Raw genomic sequence first — 21424 nt, 5'->3', positions numbered from 1 at the left:
AAAGATTTCTTCTAGGTTTTCTTTTCAGTTCAGTTCAGTCACTCAGTCGTGTCTGACTCTTTGTGACCCTACGGACTGCAGCATGCCAGGCTTCCCTGTCCATCACCAACTTCCTGGAGCTTACTCAAACTCATGTCCATCAAGTCGGTGATGCCATCCAACCGTCTCATCCTCTGTCATCCCATTCTCCTCCTGCCTTCAAACTTTCCTAGAATCAGGGTCTTTTCCAGTGAGTCAGTTCTTTGCATCAGATGGCCAAAGTATTGGGAGTTTCAGCTTCAGTATCAGTACTTCCAATGAAGATTCAGGACTGATTTCCTTTAGGATGGACTGGTTGGATTTCCTTGCAGTCCAAGAGTCTTCTCAACACCACAATTCAAAAGCATCAATTCTTCGGCACTCAGCTTTCTCAGTGATCCAACTCTCACATCCATACGTGACTACTGGAAAAACCATAGCTTTGACTAGACAGACCGTTGTTGGCAAAGTAATGCCTCTGCTTTTAATATGCTGTCCTAGTTGGTCATAGCTTTTCTTCCAACGAGTAAGTGCCTTTTAATTTCATGACTGCAGTTACCATCTGCAGTGATTTTGGAGCCCAAGAAAATAAAGTCTGTTACTGTTTCCAGTGTTTCCCTATCTATTTGCCATGAAGTGATGGGACTGAGTGCCATGATCTTAGTTTTCCGAATGTTGAGTTTTAAGCCAACTTTTTCACTCTCCTCTTTCACTTTCATCAAGAGGCTCTTTAGTTCTTCTTCACTTCTGTCATAAGGGTGGTGTTATCTCCATATCTGAGGTTATTGATATTTCTCCCAAGTTTACAAAAATGGTAACATTTCACTTTTACATTTAGGTCTGTGATCCATTATTAAATAAGCTTTGTGTAGGCTACATGTCAGATTTTACTTTTCTCCATACGGACATCCAGTTGTCCCAACACCATTTGTTGTAAACGTTTTCTTTTCACTGCTGAATTGCTTTATCAAAAAATCAAGTGACCATTTATGTGTACGTCTATTTCTGGACTCTGCTGCTTTCCATTTATCTGTCTGTCTGTCCTTTTCACCTTTACCACACTGTCTTGATTACTGTAGCTTTATAGTGAGTCTTGAAATCAGTAATGTGAGTTCTTCAAGCTTGTTCTTCCTTTTTAAAATCAGTTTGCTTACTATTTACAATAGCCAAGTCATGGAAACAACCTAATTGTCCATCAACAGATAAATGGATAAAGATATGGTGTACACACACACACACACACACACAGGAATACTACTCAGTCATAAAAAAAGAATAAAATAATGCCATTTGCAGCAAACATGCATGGGCCTAGAGATTATCATACTAAGTGAAGTCTGAAAGAAAAAGACAAATGTTATATGGTATCACTGACATGTATAATCTAAAATATGATACAATGAACTGATTTACAAAATAGAAACAGACTCACAAGCATACAAAATAAACTCAGCATTACAAAACAGGGAAAGAAGGGATAAATTAGGAGTCTGGGATTAGCAGATACAAACTATTATGCATAAAATAGGTAAGTAAGGACCCATTGTAGAGCACAGGGAACTATACTCAAAATCTTGTAATAAACTATAATAGTAAAGAACATATATATATTACATATATACAGCATGCCAGGCTTCCCTGTCCTTCACTGTCTCCCAGAGTTTGCTCAAGTTCACGTCCACTGAGTCAGTGATATGTAACCATCTCATCCTCTGTACCTCCTTCTCCTGCCCTCAATCTTTCCCAGCATCAGGGTCTTTTCCAATGAGTCAGTTCTTCTCCTCAGATGGCCAAAGTATTGGAGCTTCAGCTTTAACATCAGTTCTTCTGGTGAATATTCAGGGTTGATTTCCTTAGTATTTCTAGAAGTATGTTTGTTTAAATCATGAATGGGGTGTTGAATTTTTGTCAAATAGTTTTTCTGAATTTACGAAGGTAATGCTATGTGTTTTCTCCTTTACCCTGTTAATATGTAGATTATATTCCTTGATTTTCAAGTGTTAACACAACTTTGCATTACTGAGATAAATCCTACTTGATAATAATGCACTATTCTTTTTGTTAGTACATTAAATTTGCTAATATAAGTTAGCTACAATCTCTGATGCTAAATTATGTTGTGCTAGGTTGTCGAACGGAGAAGGCAATGGCACCCCACTCCAGTACTCTTGCCTGGAAAATCCCATGGATGGAGGAGCCTGGTGGGCTACAGTCCATGGGGTCGCTAAGAGTCGGGCACAACTGAGCGACTTCACTTTGACTTTTCACTTTCATGCATTGGAGAAGGAAATGGCAACCCACTCCAGTGTTCTTGCCTGGAGAATCCCATGGATGGAGGAGCCTGGTGGGCTGCCGTCTATGGGGTCGCACAGAGTCGGACACGACTGAAGCGACTTAGTAGCAGCAGCAGCAGCAGGTTGTCGAAGGTATCCGAAAAGCACTTCTCAGTATAGGTTTCAGATTTCAACTTTAACTATAGAGTCACAAAAAATAATAGTGATCATAATGATAACTGTTGTCTGCTAACTACAAAACAGCCATTATACTGAGGGCTTTACATACATAGTCTCATCTAACCTAATAACACTCTATGAAGTATTATTATCCCCACTTGACAAATGTGAAAACCAAGGTTCAGGGAAGTTAGAAACTTTATCCAAAATCTCACAACTAGTAAGTAACTGGAGGAGCTGGAATTTGGTCTCAGGTTGATTGATTCCAGAGACTAAGTTCCTTTGCTGTAGCAAAAGTCACTCAGTCGTGTCTGACTCTTCGAGATCCCATGGACTATACAATCCATGGAATTCTCCAGGCCAGAATACTGGAGTGGGTAGCCCTTTCCTTCTCCAGGGGATCTTCCTAACCCAGGGAACGAAATCCAGGTCTCCCACATCGCAGGCGGATTCTTTACCAGCTAAGCCACAGATAAGATCAGATCAGTCGCTCAGTCGTGTCCGACTTTTTGCGACCCCATGAATTGCAGCACACCAGGCCTCCCTGTCCATCACCAACTCCAGGAGTTCACTCAGACTCACGTCCATCAAGTCAGTGATGCCATCCAGCCACCTCATCCTCTGTCGTCCCCTTCTCCTCTTGCCCCCAATCCCTCCCAGCATCAGAGGCTTTTCCAATGAGTCAACTCTTCGCATGAGGTGGCCAAAGTACTGGAGTTTCAGCTTTAGCATCATTCCTTCCAGAGAAATCCCAGGGCTGATCTCCTTCAGAATGGACTAGTTGGATCTCCTTGCAGTCCAAGGGACTCTCAAGAGTCTTCTCCAACACCACAGTTCAAAAGCATCAATTCTTCGGCGCTCAGCCTTCTTCACAGTCCAATTCTCACATCCATACATGACCACTGGAAAAACCATAGCCTTGACTAGACGAACCTTTGTTGGCAAAGTAATGTCTCTGCTTTTGAATATGCTATTTAGGTTGGTCATAACTTTCCTTCCAAGGAGTAAGTGTCTTTCAATTTCATGGCTGCAGTCACCATCTGTAGTGATTTTGGAGCCCCCCAAAATAAAGTCTGACGCTGTTTCCACTGTTTCCCCATCTATTTGCCATGAAGTGATGGGACCGGATACCATGATCTTCGTTTTCTGAATGTTGACCTTTAAGCCAACTTTTTCACTCTCCACTTTCACCTTCATCAAGAGGCTCTTTAGTTCCTCTTCACTTTCTGCCATAAGGGTAGTGTCATCTGCATATCTGAGGTTATTGATATTTCTCCCGGCAATCTTGATTCCAGCTTGTGTTTCTTCCAGTCCAGCGTTTCTCATGATGTACTCTGCATATAAGTTAAATAAACAAGGTGACAATATACAGCCTTGACGAACTCCTTTTCCTATTTGGAACCAGTCTGTTGTTCCACAAGGGAAGCCCAATAACTGAAGTGGGTAGCCTATCCCTTCTCCAGTGGATCTTCCCAAGCCAGGAATTGAACTGGGTCTCCTGCATTGCAGGAGGATTCTTTACCAAGTGAGCTATCAGGGAAGTCTTTTGCTATAGTGCTTCATCAAATAATCTCTAATAGTTTTTCTTCATACATAAGTCAAAGTCAAAAAAAAAAAAAGGTTAGAATACCAATAATCTCTCTGGGAAGCCACTAAAATTTAAGATTAAATGAGTACTATGTAGACATAACATACAATAAATAAATTCATATGGAAGATACACTCAAGAAAGCAAAAGAACATTATACAATCCAGGATTTTACACAATTTGAGATTTTACAGAATTCATGGTTATACAATGTTACTAACTGAAAAATAAAACACTCAGTACCTGAAGAGATCTATAGGCTGGCCTTCCTAAAATCCTATTTAATAGTGATTATTTGTTAAAACTTTAAGTTCTGAAATCTATAGGAGACAAAAAACTGCAAAGGTTCTTTGAGTAAAAGTAGAAAATACGAGGGAGGTAATTATATTCTAAGTTAAATAACTCAGTATTTATCGAGCATCTACTACATACCCATACTGTCTAGAAGGTAAGGTATAGATTATATAACTTTAACACGTGAGTCTACCTTAAAGAAATTTATATTCTATTTAAGCACCCAAAATAATTAATGTAATGTCAATATTACATAAAAAAAACAAGATGTAATGTCAACACAGAACAGTTAAGCAATATACTGTACTGGAAGTATTAGCTGTATGAAAGACTGTAGAGGGGATTATCAGTAGATGGCTACAGAAATCAGGGAAGGGCATCAGAAAGTTGAAACCTGAGCTGAAAGTCTGGGTCTTCTGGAAATTCCAAAGCTACTTTCTCAATCCTCATTTGTAGGTATTTATTTTCACTGTTGGCACCAAAATAAAATAAACAGAAGGTATACTAAAAGGGAGAAAAGAGGAAATTCCAAACACAGATGTAATATACTGCATGTAGACCCAGATTTGATCTCTGGGTTGGAAAGATCCCCTGGAGAAGGGAATGGCTACCCACTTCAGTAGTCTTGCCTGCAGAATCCCATGGACAGAGAAGTCTGGTGGGCTAATAAGTCCATGGGGTCACAAAGAGTCAGATATGACTGAACGACTAACACTTTATACAAACTTTTAATGAAATAGTTTAAAAAAATAATTTTACATAAAATGGTATAGGAAATAATATAAATACTATGAACACCCATGTACCTACTACGTAGATTTAAAACATTAAGTCTGCCATATCTGTTTCAAATATTTTTAAAGAACTAGAATGTTACAATTACAACTGAAGACAGCCTCCATCCTTTTCCTTCATCCCAGGGGTAATTAGTACCATTAAGTATTTGTGTATCCTTCCCAATGTCAATTTCTTTATATATATATATATATATAATTTTGCTTAAATATATTTATACACAATATATTTAAAAATTTTAGAAGGAAATGGCAACCCACTCCAGTATTCTTGCCTAGAGAATCCCAGGGACAGAGGAGCCTGGTGGGCTTCCATCTACGGGGTCACACAGAGTCGGACACGACTGATGCGACTTAGCAGCAGCAGCAGCATAGAACTGAGGGGCTGGGAATGGATGGCTAGGGAGGTGACAGCTTAAAGATATGGGGTTTCTTTTTGAGATTAAAATGTTCTAAATGGTGATGGTTGCATATATCTGCGAATATGTCTAAAAACCACTGAATCATATACTTTAAATGGGTGCATTGTATGATGTCAATTATATCTCAATAAAACCTTTTTTAAGTTTAAAAAAATTTTATATATGTATCATACTCTGTATCCTTTTGTAAGGATACATTGTATCATTTTTTTAAAGCTCCACAGGTGATTCTGTTTGGTAACCAGAGTTTAGAATCATCATTCTAAGCCTTTATACATTTATCCAAGAAAGTTTTTAGTGCTCCCAAATTGCCAACACATTTTAACCTAGTTTTTGCCCTGAGACAGTTGCTGTTAGATTACCTGGATTGCCGGGGGGAAAAAAAATCTATTGTACAATGCTTTCAACTCAGAAGCAAAAACCCTAATCAAATCAAGTTTATATATGATTCAAGACAATAACCAAACTATAAAAATGAGTTTCTGAAGGGGACGGGTGTGGCAACAGAGGGGTAGTAACACAAGAGTCTTGTGGTGGTGATTCAGTTGAGTATCTTGATTGTGGTTGTAGCTATAAACATGTGAAACTGCATACAGCTACACACACACACATACACACACACACACACACAAATCCGTGTATAACTGGTGAAACTTGAATAAGCTCTCTGGATCGTGCCAATGTCAATATCTTAATTTTGGTACAGTACTTTGGCAGTGTGGGATAGTGACACTGTGGAAGAGACCTAGGTGAGGGTGCATAGGACTTTCCTGTACATTTCTTTGCAACATCCTGTAAATCTAAAATTATCAAAAAAAAAATTTAATAAATTTTTAAAACTAAGTTCCTACAGTACACTGAAAAAATTCTGCAGCCTTTTCATGGTCAAATTCAATTCAATACACTGCTTTAATATACATCCACTACATAAATGATACATATTTTCATATGCCTAATATCTGATGCAGAACTGCATTAAAGAGAAAGACCACATTGGTGACAACCACGTTAATCCTGTAGAAGTATTGGAGATAAACCTTAAAAGTTATTGGCTTTTAAGCTATTATTTTTAGATTATTGTGTGGTCTTATCCTCATGGGACACTAGGATTTACCTAAATAGCTGTCTCCATTCACTGCAAATAACCCTGCTTTCATTCCTATTTTAAGCCAACAAGCCTGCCCTACTTTTGCAGCTTATTTCCTAATCTCCTCACCTGCCTTTCCAATCATGAACCAGTTAAACACCGCTTGCCTGGAAAATCCCATGGACGGAGGGGCCTGGTGGGCTGCAGTCCATGGGGTCACTAGGAGACAGACATGACTGATCGACTTCACTTTATTTTTTCACTTTCATGCATTGGAGAAGGTAATGGCAACCCACTCCAGTGTTCTTGCCTGGAGAATCCCAGGGATGGGGGAGCTTGGTGGGCTGCCGTCTGTGGGGTCACACAGAGTTGGACACGACTGAAGCGCCATAGCAGCAGCAGCAGCAAGAGGTTATATTAACTATTATTAGTGAAAGTGGTATGTACATTTCAGGTCCTTTTATAACTGATCAGAACAAATTTTATTTCAATAATCGGATATCACTCTTTCAGATTATTCTCTCTGTTCTTTGATAGTCACTGAACTCACCTGTCTTAAAGAAACCATAACTTTACAGTGATCATATGTGTTCAATAAAACTTGCACAATAGTAAAAACAACAACAACTAACTTACTTTCATGAATAAGTCCACCAATTACCTTTATTACTCTGGCCCTTCATTAAAACTATCCTATTTTATTTTTAAACTTCCACAAAGCCTTAAGTCACAAGAATAAAAGGTACCAAGGCATACATACAAAAAAAAAAAACAAAAACCTCCCACAAATTAAGTCTTACCTAGTGGGGCCACCGATCAACCGTTAAAGTTTAAACTTGAAAGGATTATCAATTTATAGAGTGAAGGGGGCAAACATTTCTTACCAGATATAGTCTATGGTTTAGTCATCTGCTCTTCCCGGTGGTATTAGTCATAGGAAGCTCCACAGTTCTAATTTTCTGTTACATTTTTGGGAAATTATCACAGGCTATACTGAGTACTTTTCAAGACAGTAATTAAGCTTCTGAGTATAACCAAAAATATGTTGCTTATAGTAAGAACTCACCAAATATCTGTTTCTGAACACATGATTTCCAAATTCTATCTGTACTATAGAAAAGGAAATTTTCACTATTTTGACTAAGCATTTATGTTCTTTCAAAAGCTAAGGACACTAAAGTTGGAAAACACAAAATATAACACTGTTAAGCTATCATTGCACATATACCACTTAAAATCAAACAGATCTGGGGCCAAATCTCACCAAGATTCAAGAATTCATTTAATAAAGAATAGTTAACATTTATTAAGCACCCACTATGGGCAATATGCTGAGCACTTTATATAATATGAAATATAATCTTTAAATTCTGAGGTAGGTACTGTTATCTCCCATTTTTAAATTAAAACAAGGAAAAGAAGTCACACAGCTAGTAATTAGCAGTTCCCATGCTCTTTTCTACACTGTCTTCAGTAAAGTTAAGTTTCTTAGGCTTTCACTTAGACATTTACTAAGCACCTATGGTCTAGGCACTGAATTCAGCATTAAGAATACACAGTTCTTGGAAACTTCCCTGGCAGTCCAGTGATTAAGACTCTACCTTCCAATGCAGTGGGTGCAGGTTGAATCCCTGGTCAGGGAGCTAAGATCCCACATGCCTTGGGGCTAAAAAACCAGAAGATAAAACAGAAGCAATACTGTAACAAATTCAATAAAGACTTTAAAAACTGGTCCACATCAAAAAAATTAAAAAAAAAAATACAGTTCTTGCACTTCAAGAGAACAGTTTAAAACAAAGAATAAATTAGAAAGAGTTTCTAATTAGAAATTATAATGAACAAAGAACATTAAAATATTTTCAGAAATTTTTAAAGCAAGTGAGAGTGTTCATGGGAGCATGTAGGAGGCAAATATCTCATTCTTCTGATGAGGATGAGAGCAGCTAATACATACTGAGCATTTACCAAGTGCCTGTCACTGCACTCTATGGAGTTTATTTAATCCTTATAACTATCTGGCTTTCCTGGTGGTTCAGCGGTAAAAAAAAATCTGATTCAGGTTCAATCCCTGGGTCAGGAAGACCCCCTGGAAAAGGAAATGGCTTCCCACTCCAATATTCTTGCCTGGGAAGTCCCATGGATAGAGGAGCCTGGCGGGCTACAGTCCATGGGATTGTAAGAGTCGGACACGACTCAGCAACTAAACCACCACCACCATCCTACAAGCTAAGTTTTATCGTCCTTCTTCCTCAAATAGGGAAACTGAGGTAAAACAAAGGTAAGTGAGTTGTCCAAGGTTATGCAGATACTAAAAGAAGCCGAATTTGAATCATTCATCTGACTTCAAAGCCCAAGTTCTAAGACAATTACTCATACAGCCTCCTAGTAAAGGAGAAAAAGTTTCTCAGCTGTCCTCTTGGCTAAATCCTGAAAGATAAATAGGAATTAGTCATGTTAGGGGACAAGATTTTATATAGAAGTGGTGCAAAGAATCCTTTCACAGATACAGCACGGCATGGGATTCTAGGGCGACAAGGAGCAGGAACGTAGGTTTGGGAGGGGGTGTGAAATAAGGAGGAAGTAACACAAGGTTAGAGGCTAAGCACGAGGGAAACTTCCGCATCAGCAAAGCTGAAGTTTACCCTACGGGCTGCAAGAGTTCATGAAGGATTTGAAGCACAAAAAAGATTCTTTATATTATCCAAGGATCATGATGGCAGCATGAGATTAGATTAAATCGCCCTAGCAAGAGGCTACAGCACAGTATTAATATAAGCAAGAAGTGAGAGAGGAAGATGAAGCAGTAGCTTTTGTAGAAACCAGAAGTCCACAGAACTAAGTCTGATAGAATGGGATATGACATGTAAGGGACAGGAAAGAGTCTGGCCTGATTCCCAGGCTTGTCATCTGAGCCAGTGACTAAATGCTAAGTGGTGTGATTAACAGGGATGGGAAATATACTTAGGAAATCCTTCCCATCTTCTCTGCTTCTTAGTCCTTTTTAATATTTATTTTATCTCTCTACCACTTTTCTCACTTCAGTCTCCCCAAAAAATAAAACAAGTCTGTCACAATATCTGTTTGGGTAATGTTTGAATGTTCCATAATTCTGAATTACATTTATAAGTCGATTAAGCCTGTTTGTTTGTTTTTAACACATAGCCATCAAAATAATCTTGCTTTCTCCTTAATGGAATCACTGCCAACTGATCACTGACAGTTTTCAGTTGCCCCTCGTCCTTCTCCTCTCCTTCATCAGGCCGCTTCCCTTCTCTGAACTTATTCACCCCTCCTCTCAATCCCTTAGTCAAGTACACTTTGTTTCTCCATCTTTACTTCTGCATGTTCTTCCACGCCCAACTGTGTAGCTGCAACCACCTCCTTTCCTACTAAACAAGTAGCCATCACTCCACATCAGCTGTATGTGCTTTAAAACTCATGTTCTAAACAAAACTCGTGTTCCTCTCTTCAGCATGCCTTCACTGGGCCACCACTGCATCCTCAATTGACAGTACCTTTCCCGAGTCTGGTTACTGGAGGCATCTCTTAATTGTACTCTTTTTTTCTCTCTCCAACTTTATATTTTGAAACACTGAAATTCTATCAAAAAGTGAAAGAATACTAAGATGAATATCCATTTGCTCTTCACCCATATTCACCACTGCACTTCCCAGAGGTGCTAAAGAACCTGCCTGCCAAAGCAAGAGACGCAAGAGACACGGGTTCGATACCTGGGTCAGGAAGATCCCCTGGAAAAGAGAACGGCAACCCACTCCAGTATCCTTGCCTGGAGAATTCCATGGACAGAGGAGCTACAGCCCATTGGGTCACAAAGAATCCAACACAACTGAAGCGACTGAGCACATACCACGGTAAACATTTTGCCACTTTTGCTTTCTCTTTTAACAAATAGATTTCTTTTTCCTAAACCATTTGAAACCAAACTGCAGACATCATGACATTTCAACTAAATGCTTCATCAGGTATCACCTCAGAATAGGAACATTATCCTTTATAACCACAATAGCCTATCACATACCCAAGACATTTAATTTTGAATTTCTATATCTAATATATACTCCATATTCAAATTTGCCCAGTTGTCCTAAAAATGTCCTCTATGGCTTATTCATCTTCCCCATCCAGCCTTGGCACTGTATTTGACTGCCATTTCTCTTTCATCTTCTCTCATCTAGAATACTCCTCTTGCCTTTTAAATTTTTCATCACTGTGACATTTTTGAAAAGTTCAGACCATTTGTCTTACAGAAAGTCCCATAAGTTGGATTTGTCTGATTATTTACTATAACTAGATACAGGTTAAACATTTTTAACAAGGGTTACAGGTGGCTCAGTTGTAAAGAATCCACCTGCAATGCAAGAGATGTGGGTTCAATCCCTGGGTCAGGTAGATCCCTGGAGAAGGAAATGGCAACCCACTCCAGTATTCCTGCCCGGGAAATCCCAGGGACAGAGGAGCTTGGTGGGCTACAGGCCGGGGGGTACAAAGAATCAGGCTCAACCTAGTGATTAAATAACAATTATCTCCTAGTGCTTATTTCATTCAGAATTTCACTCTCTTGGGCTGACACTGTCTGGACATTGCACCAAAACATCATGACTTGTTAGCATTCAATAAATCTAATAACAATCATCAAAGATACATATTTCCTTGGCCAACTAGTATAGCATATTTTTCTGTCAATCAAGCTAGAGAGCCTAGTTACCAAGTTGTACCCTCTTCTAATAACAAAGACTCAAGAAACTAAAAGATTTCATGATAAAAATCCAGTTTGCCAACAAAATAAAACTGAATATAAGGAACCAAAGTTCTCTCTGCATACATTTGAATAATTAGGTAATTATAAAGATAACGAAATCAGATATGACTTAGGTTAGGATGAAATTTTTAGACCTCAGCTTTTTATCTTTGAATGAAGCTAAAATTTAATATAAAAAATGTAAAAATAGAATGCTATATTCTATTAATGACTGCAACAAAGGATGATGATTAAAAAACACCTCTTTATTTCCATTAGTCCTTTAGCAATTCAGTTCAGTTCAGTCGCTCAGTCGTGTCCAACTCTGCGACCCCATGAATTGCAGCACGCCAGGCCTCCCTGTCCATCACAACTCCCTGAGTTCACTCAAACTGACCACCATCGAGTTGGTGATGTCATCCAGCCATCTCATCCTCTGTCATCCCCTTTTCCTCCTGCGCCCAATCCCTCCCAGCATGAGTCTTTTCCAATGAGTCAACTCCATGAGGTGGCCAAAGTACTGGAGTTTCAGCTTTAGCATCATTCCTTCCAAAGAACACCCAGGGCTGATCTCCTTTAGAATGGACTGGTTGGCTTTAGCAATTAAGTAGCACCAAAGCCCCAAAATGACTACAAATATAACAGAATTAGTTGAATAATTTTGTCTCTCACAGATATGCCTAAAAATTAGCTTTTCCCCCAAATGTTACTTTAATGGAAAGATACTCTGTTATCAAATACTGCTTAGGAAAAAGTTTTTAATCAATTCTTTAATTCACTTTAAGTAATGAGTCCTTCTGGCGCTAGTGGTAAAGAACCCGCCTGCCAGTGCAGAAGATGTAAGAGACAGGGGTTCGATCCCTGAGTCAGGAAGATACTCTGGAAGAGGGCCTGGTAACCACTCTGGTATCATTCATTGCCTAGAGAATCCCATGGACAGAGGAGCCTTGCGGGCTACGTTCCATAGGATCGCAAAGAGTCAGGCACAACTGAAGTGACTTAACATGCACACAAGTCCTTAGCATTTGTCTCTCCCAACGATCCAATAGCTTTTTTTTTAACTCTACAGTAAAATGTGATGTTACTTTATAGAAGAAAATTGTATTATCAAATGTCTGATATAAATAAGGCTTTCATCACAACCATTATCATACAGGTAAAAAGAACACCTTATTCCTGCTCAAAAAAAAAGAAATTAAGTGTTTAAATTAAGAGATCCTTTCTGAATTTTGAGACTTTCACTTAGACGTGTGAGTTTCAAACAGTCTTGGATGTCCAAGTGTTCAGATAGTTTGGCAGCTTGTTAATTACAATGGTAAACTAAGCATAACTGAAATACTTCTGACAAGTTCAACAGATGTGTGCTATGTGACTTGCTCACAATGAATATTTATCCTTGAAAAAGTTTCTTCTAGGTTGGCACTGTATCAAATGATTGAAAATATAAAGGATCAAAATATGAATATGAGCACTTTCAAACCATTCTCATGTTGACTGAAACCATTATGAAAGGATTTAGGTAAAATTACCATATTTACATTAAAAGAATATGAATTATTTGCACAATAAAAGGTTTAACATGACGCATATTAAATTCAAAGCATACCAGTAGATGGAAATACAGCTGATCCTTTTATAAGGAGGCGCTGAAGGGTGCCAACACTGCACACACTCTAAAGTCCACTACAACTTACAGTTAGCCCTCTGTACACACACAGGTGGTTTCTCCATACCCAAAGTTCCTCCCTATCCATGGTTCTACATCCTCGGATTCAACCATCTTCAGATCATGTAGCACCATAGTATACTATTGAGAAGATCCACGTATAACTCGGCCTACAGTTCAAACCTGTGTTGCTCAAGGCTCAACTGTATGAAAAGTATTAATGAAAGTACAGTAATGAAAAGTATTAACAGCAGTTGCTTCTGTAAGGAATGAATATGAAGCCTTTGTTTTCTTCCCTTTTGCCTTTCACAATTTATAGGATTAAGCATATATTTACAAGAAAAAATAATTTTAAGCCTTGGTAAATTCATTGTCATGATATGAAAATGGGAGAGGGAATGAACAGAAAATAAAAGAGGTATAAGTACCAGAGACAGAAGGGTTCAGGGTATACTTGTGGAAATAGTCATTTCTGGTCATACTACTCTTCTTAAAAAATTTTAAGAAAGCCGTGCGTGCGTGTGCGTGCCAAATCGCTTCAGTTGTGTCCAACTCTCTTCGACCCTATGCACTGTAGCCCCCTCCCCAGGCTCCTCTCTCCATGGGAATCTCCAGGCAAGAATAATGGAGTGGGTTGTCATTCCCTTCTCCAGGGGATCTTTCCAACCCAAGGATCGAACCTGTCTCGTATATCTCCCACATTGGCAGGCAGGTTCTTTACCACTAGAGTTACCTGGAAAGTCCAAGAAAGCCATAGCCACATCTAGTCCCAGTGCCAGAATATTAAAGAACCAGCAGTCTTCAATGCGTGCTACAAATGACTGTACATTCTCTGACTATACAATTTACTTGAATTTCAAGAGAATGGGAGAACTGTATCAAAAAAGAAACCTGACTTCTGTTAAAATCCATTCAGCCACCAAATAACAAACTTAGACAATGCATTCTCCCTATCTGTCATGTAATGCCCAGTGAAATTTCCTTGTTGCTGCTGAAAAGATTCAGTCCAGAGGAATAAAAACTTTTTATAAAAATCACTGTCAAAGGAAAAAAAAAAAAAAAAAATCCCTCCAACAGGAAAAGAAACTTGGAAACCAGAAAAAAAAAAAATTAAGCTGAAAGATTTTCACAATTCAATTATTTGAGTTTCTGCTCCAGACACAAGTAGTGATGCTCTAGTGCATATGGACTGTTCTAGAAACTCACACATATATTAATTTTTAAAACAAAGAGGAAACAAATGAGCACCTATTGGGAGTACACTGCAGATGGCTCTCCATAAACATTTAATGAGTGAGTGAAATCATAAGAATTTTTATATTTTTTAAACACAAAATGAACACCTTCAACTGGGAGAGAAGAAACCAGCTGCCAGGGAATACAAGACAGACTGTATTATTGGTTTCCATGCTGTTATCCACGGGATTCCACCCAGATGTCCTTTATATTATAGAAGAGGTATTTTCCTCAGAACAGCTTCTTAACTTATAATTTCAAATGCTTTCTGATATTTTTCAAATGGTTCATAATACTACACTGTCTTAAGCTTTTCACATCCATTATGTCATTTGCATGGCTGAGATGCTTGAGGAAGAAAGTATTATTAACTCTATTTTGCAGATGAGATTATTGAAGCAAAAAAAAAAAAAATCAGGGTTTAACTAAAAACGCAAGGTTAGAAAAAAAAAAACAGGCAAGGTCACAAGTAAGCTTGAGAAGCAGGAGTAAAACCACAGGTCTAGTCCTTCATTTTAGGCAAGTTGCTGTTTAAAAAAGACACTTAAAATACAAATCACTCCCACCCACCCACTCTTCTCCACCATTGGCTCAAGCAAAACAATTAAGTAGACTTTAAAGTGAACAGGAAATGACAGAACCAAAAATAACTGGGGTGTGGTCTCACCTCTGAAAAAGATTTCCAGCTGTGAATAAATGCAAACAATTCTGGCCAGACAAGATAACATTAGATCAGATTTAGAACCCAATACAACCAGGGGACCTTAGCTATAAATACAGTGACACCTTACTTTCTTAGAATAAACCTCAATATTTCAAACTCAGGAAAATGTAGATAAAAAGCAAGGTAAGTCACCAAGAAGCCACAATTGCTGTGCTCAAGTTCTCATGCTCAAGTTTTTACATACTAGACAAACCCATACAATCTAAGGGCTTGAAATCATTCATGTTTCATTTCTTTAAGAGTAATCTGATAACACGCAGTCATTTATAGTTTCACCAAAAAACAAATGTGAATCATACAGACTATGAGGGTGTTCACTTAACTATGGGAATGCCTAGCAATAAGTCAGCACCTGCATATTAGCTGCATTTTATTTTACTTTACTTCTGCATTTAACGATTTGAAAGGGTCATTTTACAATGACCTTTGTATCTTTTATATCACTTCCTTTATAGCTTATTGCACGTTATGGTAGACATTACGTGCTACAATGGCGATCAGAATTTGGGATCTGTAAAGGTCTGAGGACTACCACTAAGCTTCACTCAGATCCTATTTATTCTGACTTGACACACTATTCTGGTTTATCTGGTTTCCCTGCCTACTTCAGCTTATAAGTGGCAGATTAGAAGGGCATATTTTGACAGATAAAGAACAGTACTGAAGGAGATAAACTAAAAACAGACAAAAGCACTAAACTGGTATAGCAGTGAGGAGTCATTTTAGCACAGGAGGAAACTGCCAACACCCTTATATAGCAGAATGCACCGGCCATATTAACTGCATGGGACAGAAATTAATGTACATTATGATGACCTTGATTTATCCAAGAAGACTGTCTAATAGATTCTAAATCTTAAAGAGATGGTTATATACCCTTGATGAGTTATAAACTATGAAAACTGATATTAAAATGATCAAAATAATTTAGCAGTCACAGGGCTGTCAGTTATATGACCAATTCTCTTAAATCCCCAATGATAGCAGACAAATGCTGAGGAGGTAAATCTCAAAAATCCCATTATATTTAATAAATATTATATAGTGTAGATAATTAACATTTATGAGCAACACTTTTGATGATGACTTTCTGGGTGGAAACTACATAATACATTAAAATTATATACTGCAGACAATCAACATTTATGATGCTTAATGTTTCTGGAGGTGGGGGGGCCCTAAGTTATAACTAAAACTCTTTTCCTTCATTGACCATTCAATCATTTTTCTCCACTAAGAGAAAAATGTTTTTTCATCACCAATCTTGGTTTCTTTTCTCCATATAATTACCAAAATAAAAAAATAAAAGTATTTTAAGAGTTCTCCCCACTTACAACTAACCCCTTTATCTAGAGATCACTAACACACCTGGATCTTCGTATATTCCCTTCTTATAAAATAGTGCTTTCAAACCCAGTATTAAAACAGAGAGAAGAGTTGTACTTAAGTCTTATGTCTGAACAAAAGAAGCACATAAATTAGCGGTTATGCTTAAACCACTAATCTTAAGGGCAGAAACAACTACAACATAAGGAACACTTTAGTCGATGTTGGACACCTGAATCAGAGAATATCATTCTCCAAGTCTCTATGGCCAAAAAGAAAATAAAACGCCAACAATCATGTCAAGAGATCTGTAGATCCCTTTCAAATATCATAAAATGAATTTATTTGTATTTACTTCACTATATTCTTTCTTTTAGTAATAACAGTGACGTGATGATCTGGAGAAAGTGGGCTAAAAGGTACATGGTATTCATACTTAAAAAAGGTTGGGGAAGGGGCAAGAAATATCTGACCTTTCAGAAGAGGAGCGGCAGAAAGATCTGACTTGGAAGAGCCTTCTTAACACCCTGCCCACATCACCCTAGATGGCTTCCCCTCAGGTAAGAGACTAAAAAGATGGAGATCCAGACTCTTTAGGGGTTGATAGGATTAGAAACACCCACCCTGCCTGGAAATCCGACACAACTGGAGACAAACGAGCAATCCCCATCTAGCTACTGGTCCAGGTGCTACAGAAAACGCCCGGCGCCCCCGCCGGGCAGCCCCGGTGGGAATCCCCGCCTCCCGTCTCCCACACCCCCCTAGGTCCTCCTCCGGGATGGGCGCCGCCCGGGACCCCGCCGCCCCCCCGACTCCTGTCCTCGGCTCCTTCCCTCCCTCCGGCCCCGAGCCATCGCCCGGCCGAGGGCCGTTTCCCGCCGATCGACTGGAAGGCCTGGCCCGCTTGGCACCTTTGATGACGCGTTCGGTGGTGGAGAGGTGGAGGTTCCTCCCGGACATGATCCCCTCGGCCTCCTCCCGGTCCGGGGAGATCTCCAGACGTGCGCCCCCGCCTTCGCCTCCAGCGATCTCGGCTCCCCAGGGCCGGTCTACCGGCCGTGCCCCGGCCCCGCTTAATCAGGGCGGCCAAGGCACCAGAAGGAGGCGGCCGCAGCAGCCCGGCCTCGAATCCCACGGACACTATGCGGGCCCACTGACCGCTCCCTCCCGAGGCGCCGAGTCGGGAGCGCCCGCGACAGCAGATCGGGGAGGCTACGCGGGCAGCCGCGGCTGCGCGCGGCCGAGGCTCGTGCGCGCGCACGCGCGCGCTGCCCCGACTCGGCACCTCCCCAGCTTCCCTGCGGCGCGCGCGCCGCCGCCGCCGCGGTTAGCGCGCCGAGGCCTTGAGCTCCGCAAGTTTCCCCGGCAGCTCGGTCGCCTGACCTCCAGCCCCCGGGCAGTAGACAACCCCGGCTTTACCCTTCGCGCGGAGACCCCCGGACCCGCGCGGCTGCCCTTCGTACACGCGCCCTTCCTTCCTCTCCTCCAGCTTCCGAATGTCGGTCTTCCCCCTCTCCTCTGCCTGCCCTCCCCTCCAGCTCTGACTGCTTCTCAGCTGCCTGCGCCGCCCGGGCCTGGAGCACCTAACACCGGGCCCTGGTTCCCGCACCCAAAGGCCCAGCGGAACCGCGGCCATCTTGTGACCCGGCCCGAGCGTCCCGGCGGCTGTCTGGCGGAGCCGTGCGCATCCTGTCCGCCTGGGATCACCTTGCAGGGCGCCCTCGTCCTCCCAGACCTTCCCCACGGCGGGGCCTCCCTCCCTTTCCTCGGGGTCTCCCCTCCACTCTGTCTCTAGGAGTCGTTATCAGTTTGATCCAGCTCCTTCCCACAGCTTACCCTCCCCCCAGTTACCAAACCCATTTAAACCCCTGGTTTAAGTTGTCACATTTGTCGAGAGCACTTAGTATAGTGAGAACGATCGCGTGCATCCTAGTTCTAATCTAGTAGTGGGGGGTGGAGGGGGATGGTTTCCGAGTGGGTGGATAAGAGCCCCCCACCCCCACCCCCACACACAACCTGTCAGGTCCCACAGCCTCCTAGCTTCCTTTCCACTTGCCAGAAAGGGGACCGCAGCCCCCTCCAAGGAACCCCTGGGCCAGACCTCCTCTGTGTAGGGAACCGACCTGGAAGTTCTGCGTGCCACCTACACAGCTGGAAGCAATCCTTCTTCCCCTTTGACACCCCGTCATTCTTACCATGGAAAACGATGGGCAAGTCTCCATAGAGTCTTAATAATCTGGCTCATCTCTAGGTTAAAAACTGACCTTTTCTCTCCTTGAATTGCAAGCCTAGTATAGAAACTGTCTTCTAGTATAGTGCCTGGCAAAGAAAAATATTTTGATTCTAGTCCTGATGGTGGAATGTTAAAACTGGGATCCAAGGAAGTATATGCAAATTACAGGGAAACCGATTTTAACAGTCACTGTGGTGGCCAGTGAGTAGTCATAAGTGGCTCTGTACATTTAAAGTAAATAAATATTTATTTCCTCAAGTGTACTAGCCACATTTGAAGCATTCAATAACTACCTGTGGCTAGTGACTATCTAATTGGATGTGGCAGAATAAGACCTAACGCAAAGAGCCATCTCACTGGAAAAGACCCTGATGCTGGGAAAGATTGCAGGCAAAATGAGAGGAGGGCAGAGGATGAGATAGATGGTTCCTTGGCATTATTGACTCCATGGACGTGAATCTGAGCAAACTCTGGAAGATAGTGAAGGACAGGGAAACCTGGCGTGCTGTAGTCCATGGGGTCTCAAAGAGTCAGACACGACTGAGTGACTGAACAATAACAACGGACTAGGACGCTTCCATCATCGCAGAAAGTTCTTTTGGACAGCTCCCAGCTAAAAGATTATAGAGCTTAACCCAAATCTCCTTTAACATAGATTTATGTAATGGGACCAACCTAGACAGCATATTAAAAAGCAGAGACGTTACTTTGCCAACAAAGGTCCGTCTAGTCAAAGGGAGAAGGGGACGACAGAGGATGAGATGGTTGGATGGCATCACTAACTCAATGGACGCGAGTTTGAGTAAACTCTGGAAGTTGGTGATGGACAGGGAAGCCTGGCATGCTGCAGTCCATGGGGTCGCAAAGAGTCGGACATGACTGAGCGACTGAACTGAACTGACTGATGTAATGGGAGGTGATCTGGGCATATACACTAGAGTCAGACCCCGAATTATGCTTTGCAGTGTTTTTTTTTTTTAATTGGAGGTTAATTGCTTTACAATGTGGTGTTAGTTTCTGCTGTATAAGGAAGTAAATCAGCTATATGTATAAATATATCCCTTCCCACTTGTGCCTCACTCCCACCCCACTCCCCCCATCCTACCCCTCTAGGTCATAGTGTATGAGCACAGAGCTGAACTTCCTGTGCTATACGGAAGCTTCCCACTAGCTATCTGTCTTACACATGGTAGTGTACATATGTCAATCGTAATCACTCAATTCATGCCACCCTCCTCGTCCCCACCTGAGTCCACATGTCCATTCTGTACAGCTGAATCTCTATTCCTGCCCTTGCCTTGCAGTTTTGACCTAAAGGCAATTCATGGCAACTCTAGCAAGGCAGAAGCACTTCAGGAACTGGACAGATTTTGGTTCTGAGTTCTTGGGTCTTGATTTCAGGCTTTCACCAGAGAGAATTGCTCAGAGATTCTGAGGAAGTTCTTCAACTATGAAGTAACCAGAGCTTCACACCTCTATCAAACAGATCAACTTTCTAGTGGTCAAAAATAAATTGGTTCCTGCAGTATGCTGCTGCTGCTAAGTTGCGTCAGTTGCGTCCAACTCTGTGCGACCTCATAGATGGCAGCCCACCAGGCTCCCCCGTCCCTGGGATTCTCCAGGCAAGAACACTGGAGTGGGTCGCTATTTCCTTCTCCAATGCATGAAAGTGAAAAATGAAAGTGAAGTCACTCAGTCGTGTCTGACTCTAGCGACCCCATGGACTACAGCCTACAGGCTCCTCCGTCCATGGGATTTTCCAGGCAAAAGTACTGGAGTGGGGTGCCATTGCCTTCTCCATCCTGCAACATAGTACTAAAATTAATCTAGAAGAATGTACGCAAGATGACTAAAAACAAGGAGTTTAAGAAAACACTGCAAACCAACATGAAGAGATGGGTTATTCAATAATAGTAGTGGGGAAATTAACCAACTCTCTGGATCTCAGATATATCTTTGTTCGTTCATTTTTATTTGTTTGGTTTATTTCTTTTGTTTTCTTTGTTTTTTGGCCACACTGGGAGGCATCCAGGATCTTAGTTCCCTGACCAGGGATCAAACACATGCCTCCTGCAGTGAAAGTGCAGAGTCTTAACCACTGGACTGAGCTACGGAAGTCCTTGGATCTCAAAGTGGAGCCACATTTTAACACCAAACTTCATAAGTAATAAATATGAGAATTAAAATGAAGTGCTATTTTTTACATAGAAAATTGGAAAATATTTTTAAAAGGTGATACTGTTGGTAGTACATCATGAGAAACGCTGGGCTGGAGGAAGCACAAGCTGGAATCAAGATTGCTAGAAGAAATATCAATAACCTAAGATATGCAGATGACACCACCCTTATGGCAGAATGCAAAGAAGAACTAAAGAGCCTCCTGATGAAAGTGAAAGAGAAGAGTGAAAAAGTTGACTTAAAGCTCAACATTCAGAAAACTAAGATCATGGCATCCGGTCCCATCACTTCATGGCAAATAGATGGGGAAACAGTGGAAACAGTGACTGACTTAATTTTTCTGGGCTCCAAAATCACTGCAGATGGTGATTGCAACCATGAAATTAAAAGATGCTTACTCTTTGGAAGGAAAGTTATGACCAACCTAGACAGCATATTGAAAGCAGAGACATTACTCTGTCAACAAAGGTCCGTCTAATCAAGGCTATGGTTTTTCCAGTGGTCATGTATGGATGTGAGAGTTGGACTATAAAGAAAGCTGAGCACCGAAGAATTGATGCTTTTGAACTGTGGTGTTGGCGAAGATTCTTGAGAGTCCCTTGGATTGCAAGGAGATCCAACCAGTCCATCCTAAAGGAAATCAGTC

The 21424-nt window shown here is 40.9% G+C and overlaps 1 protein-coding gene across 5 annotated transcripts in view; it reads right to left on the bottom strand.

Annotated features, from left to right (window-relative positions):
• PPP3CC (protein phosphatase 3 catalytic subunit gamma) overlaps nt 1-18138 on the bottom strand; it is an 80177-nt gene extending 62039 nt beyond the window's left edge. For 2 of the 5 annotated variants that reach the window (XM_070794895.1, XM_070794897.1), the window contains exon 1: nt 17787-18138. In XM_070794895.1, coding sequence (XP_070650996.1) covers nt 17787-18003 — 217 coding nt within the window. In that variant the 5' untranslated portion in view covers nt 18004-18138. Of the gene's footprint in view, nt 1-17278; nt 17614-17786 lie in introns of those variants that run through there. The other 3 variants (XM_070794896.1, XM_070794898.1, XM_070794899.1) reach the window with 2 other exon arrangements.
• Between the last annotated feature and the right edge of the window lie 3286 nt (nt 18139-21424).

Source organism: Bos indicus, chromosome 8, assembly GCF_029378745.1.
Source record: "Bos indicus isolate NIAB-ARS_2022 breed Sahiwal x Tharparkar chromosome 8, NIAB-ARS_B.indTharparkar_mat_pri_1.0, whole genome shotgun sequence".
Classification (NCBI taxonomy): domain Eukaryota; kingdom Metazoa; phylum Chordata; class Mammalia; order Artiodactyla; family Bovidae; genus Bos; species Bos indicus.
Note: the sequence above shows the minus strand (reverse complement) of the source record. Positions and strands in the feature narration are given on the sequence as shown.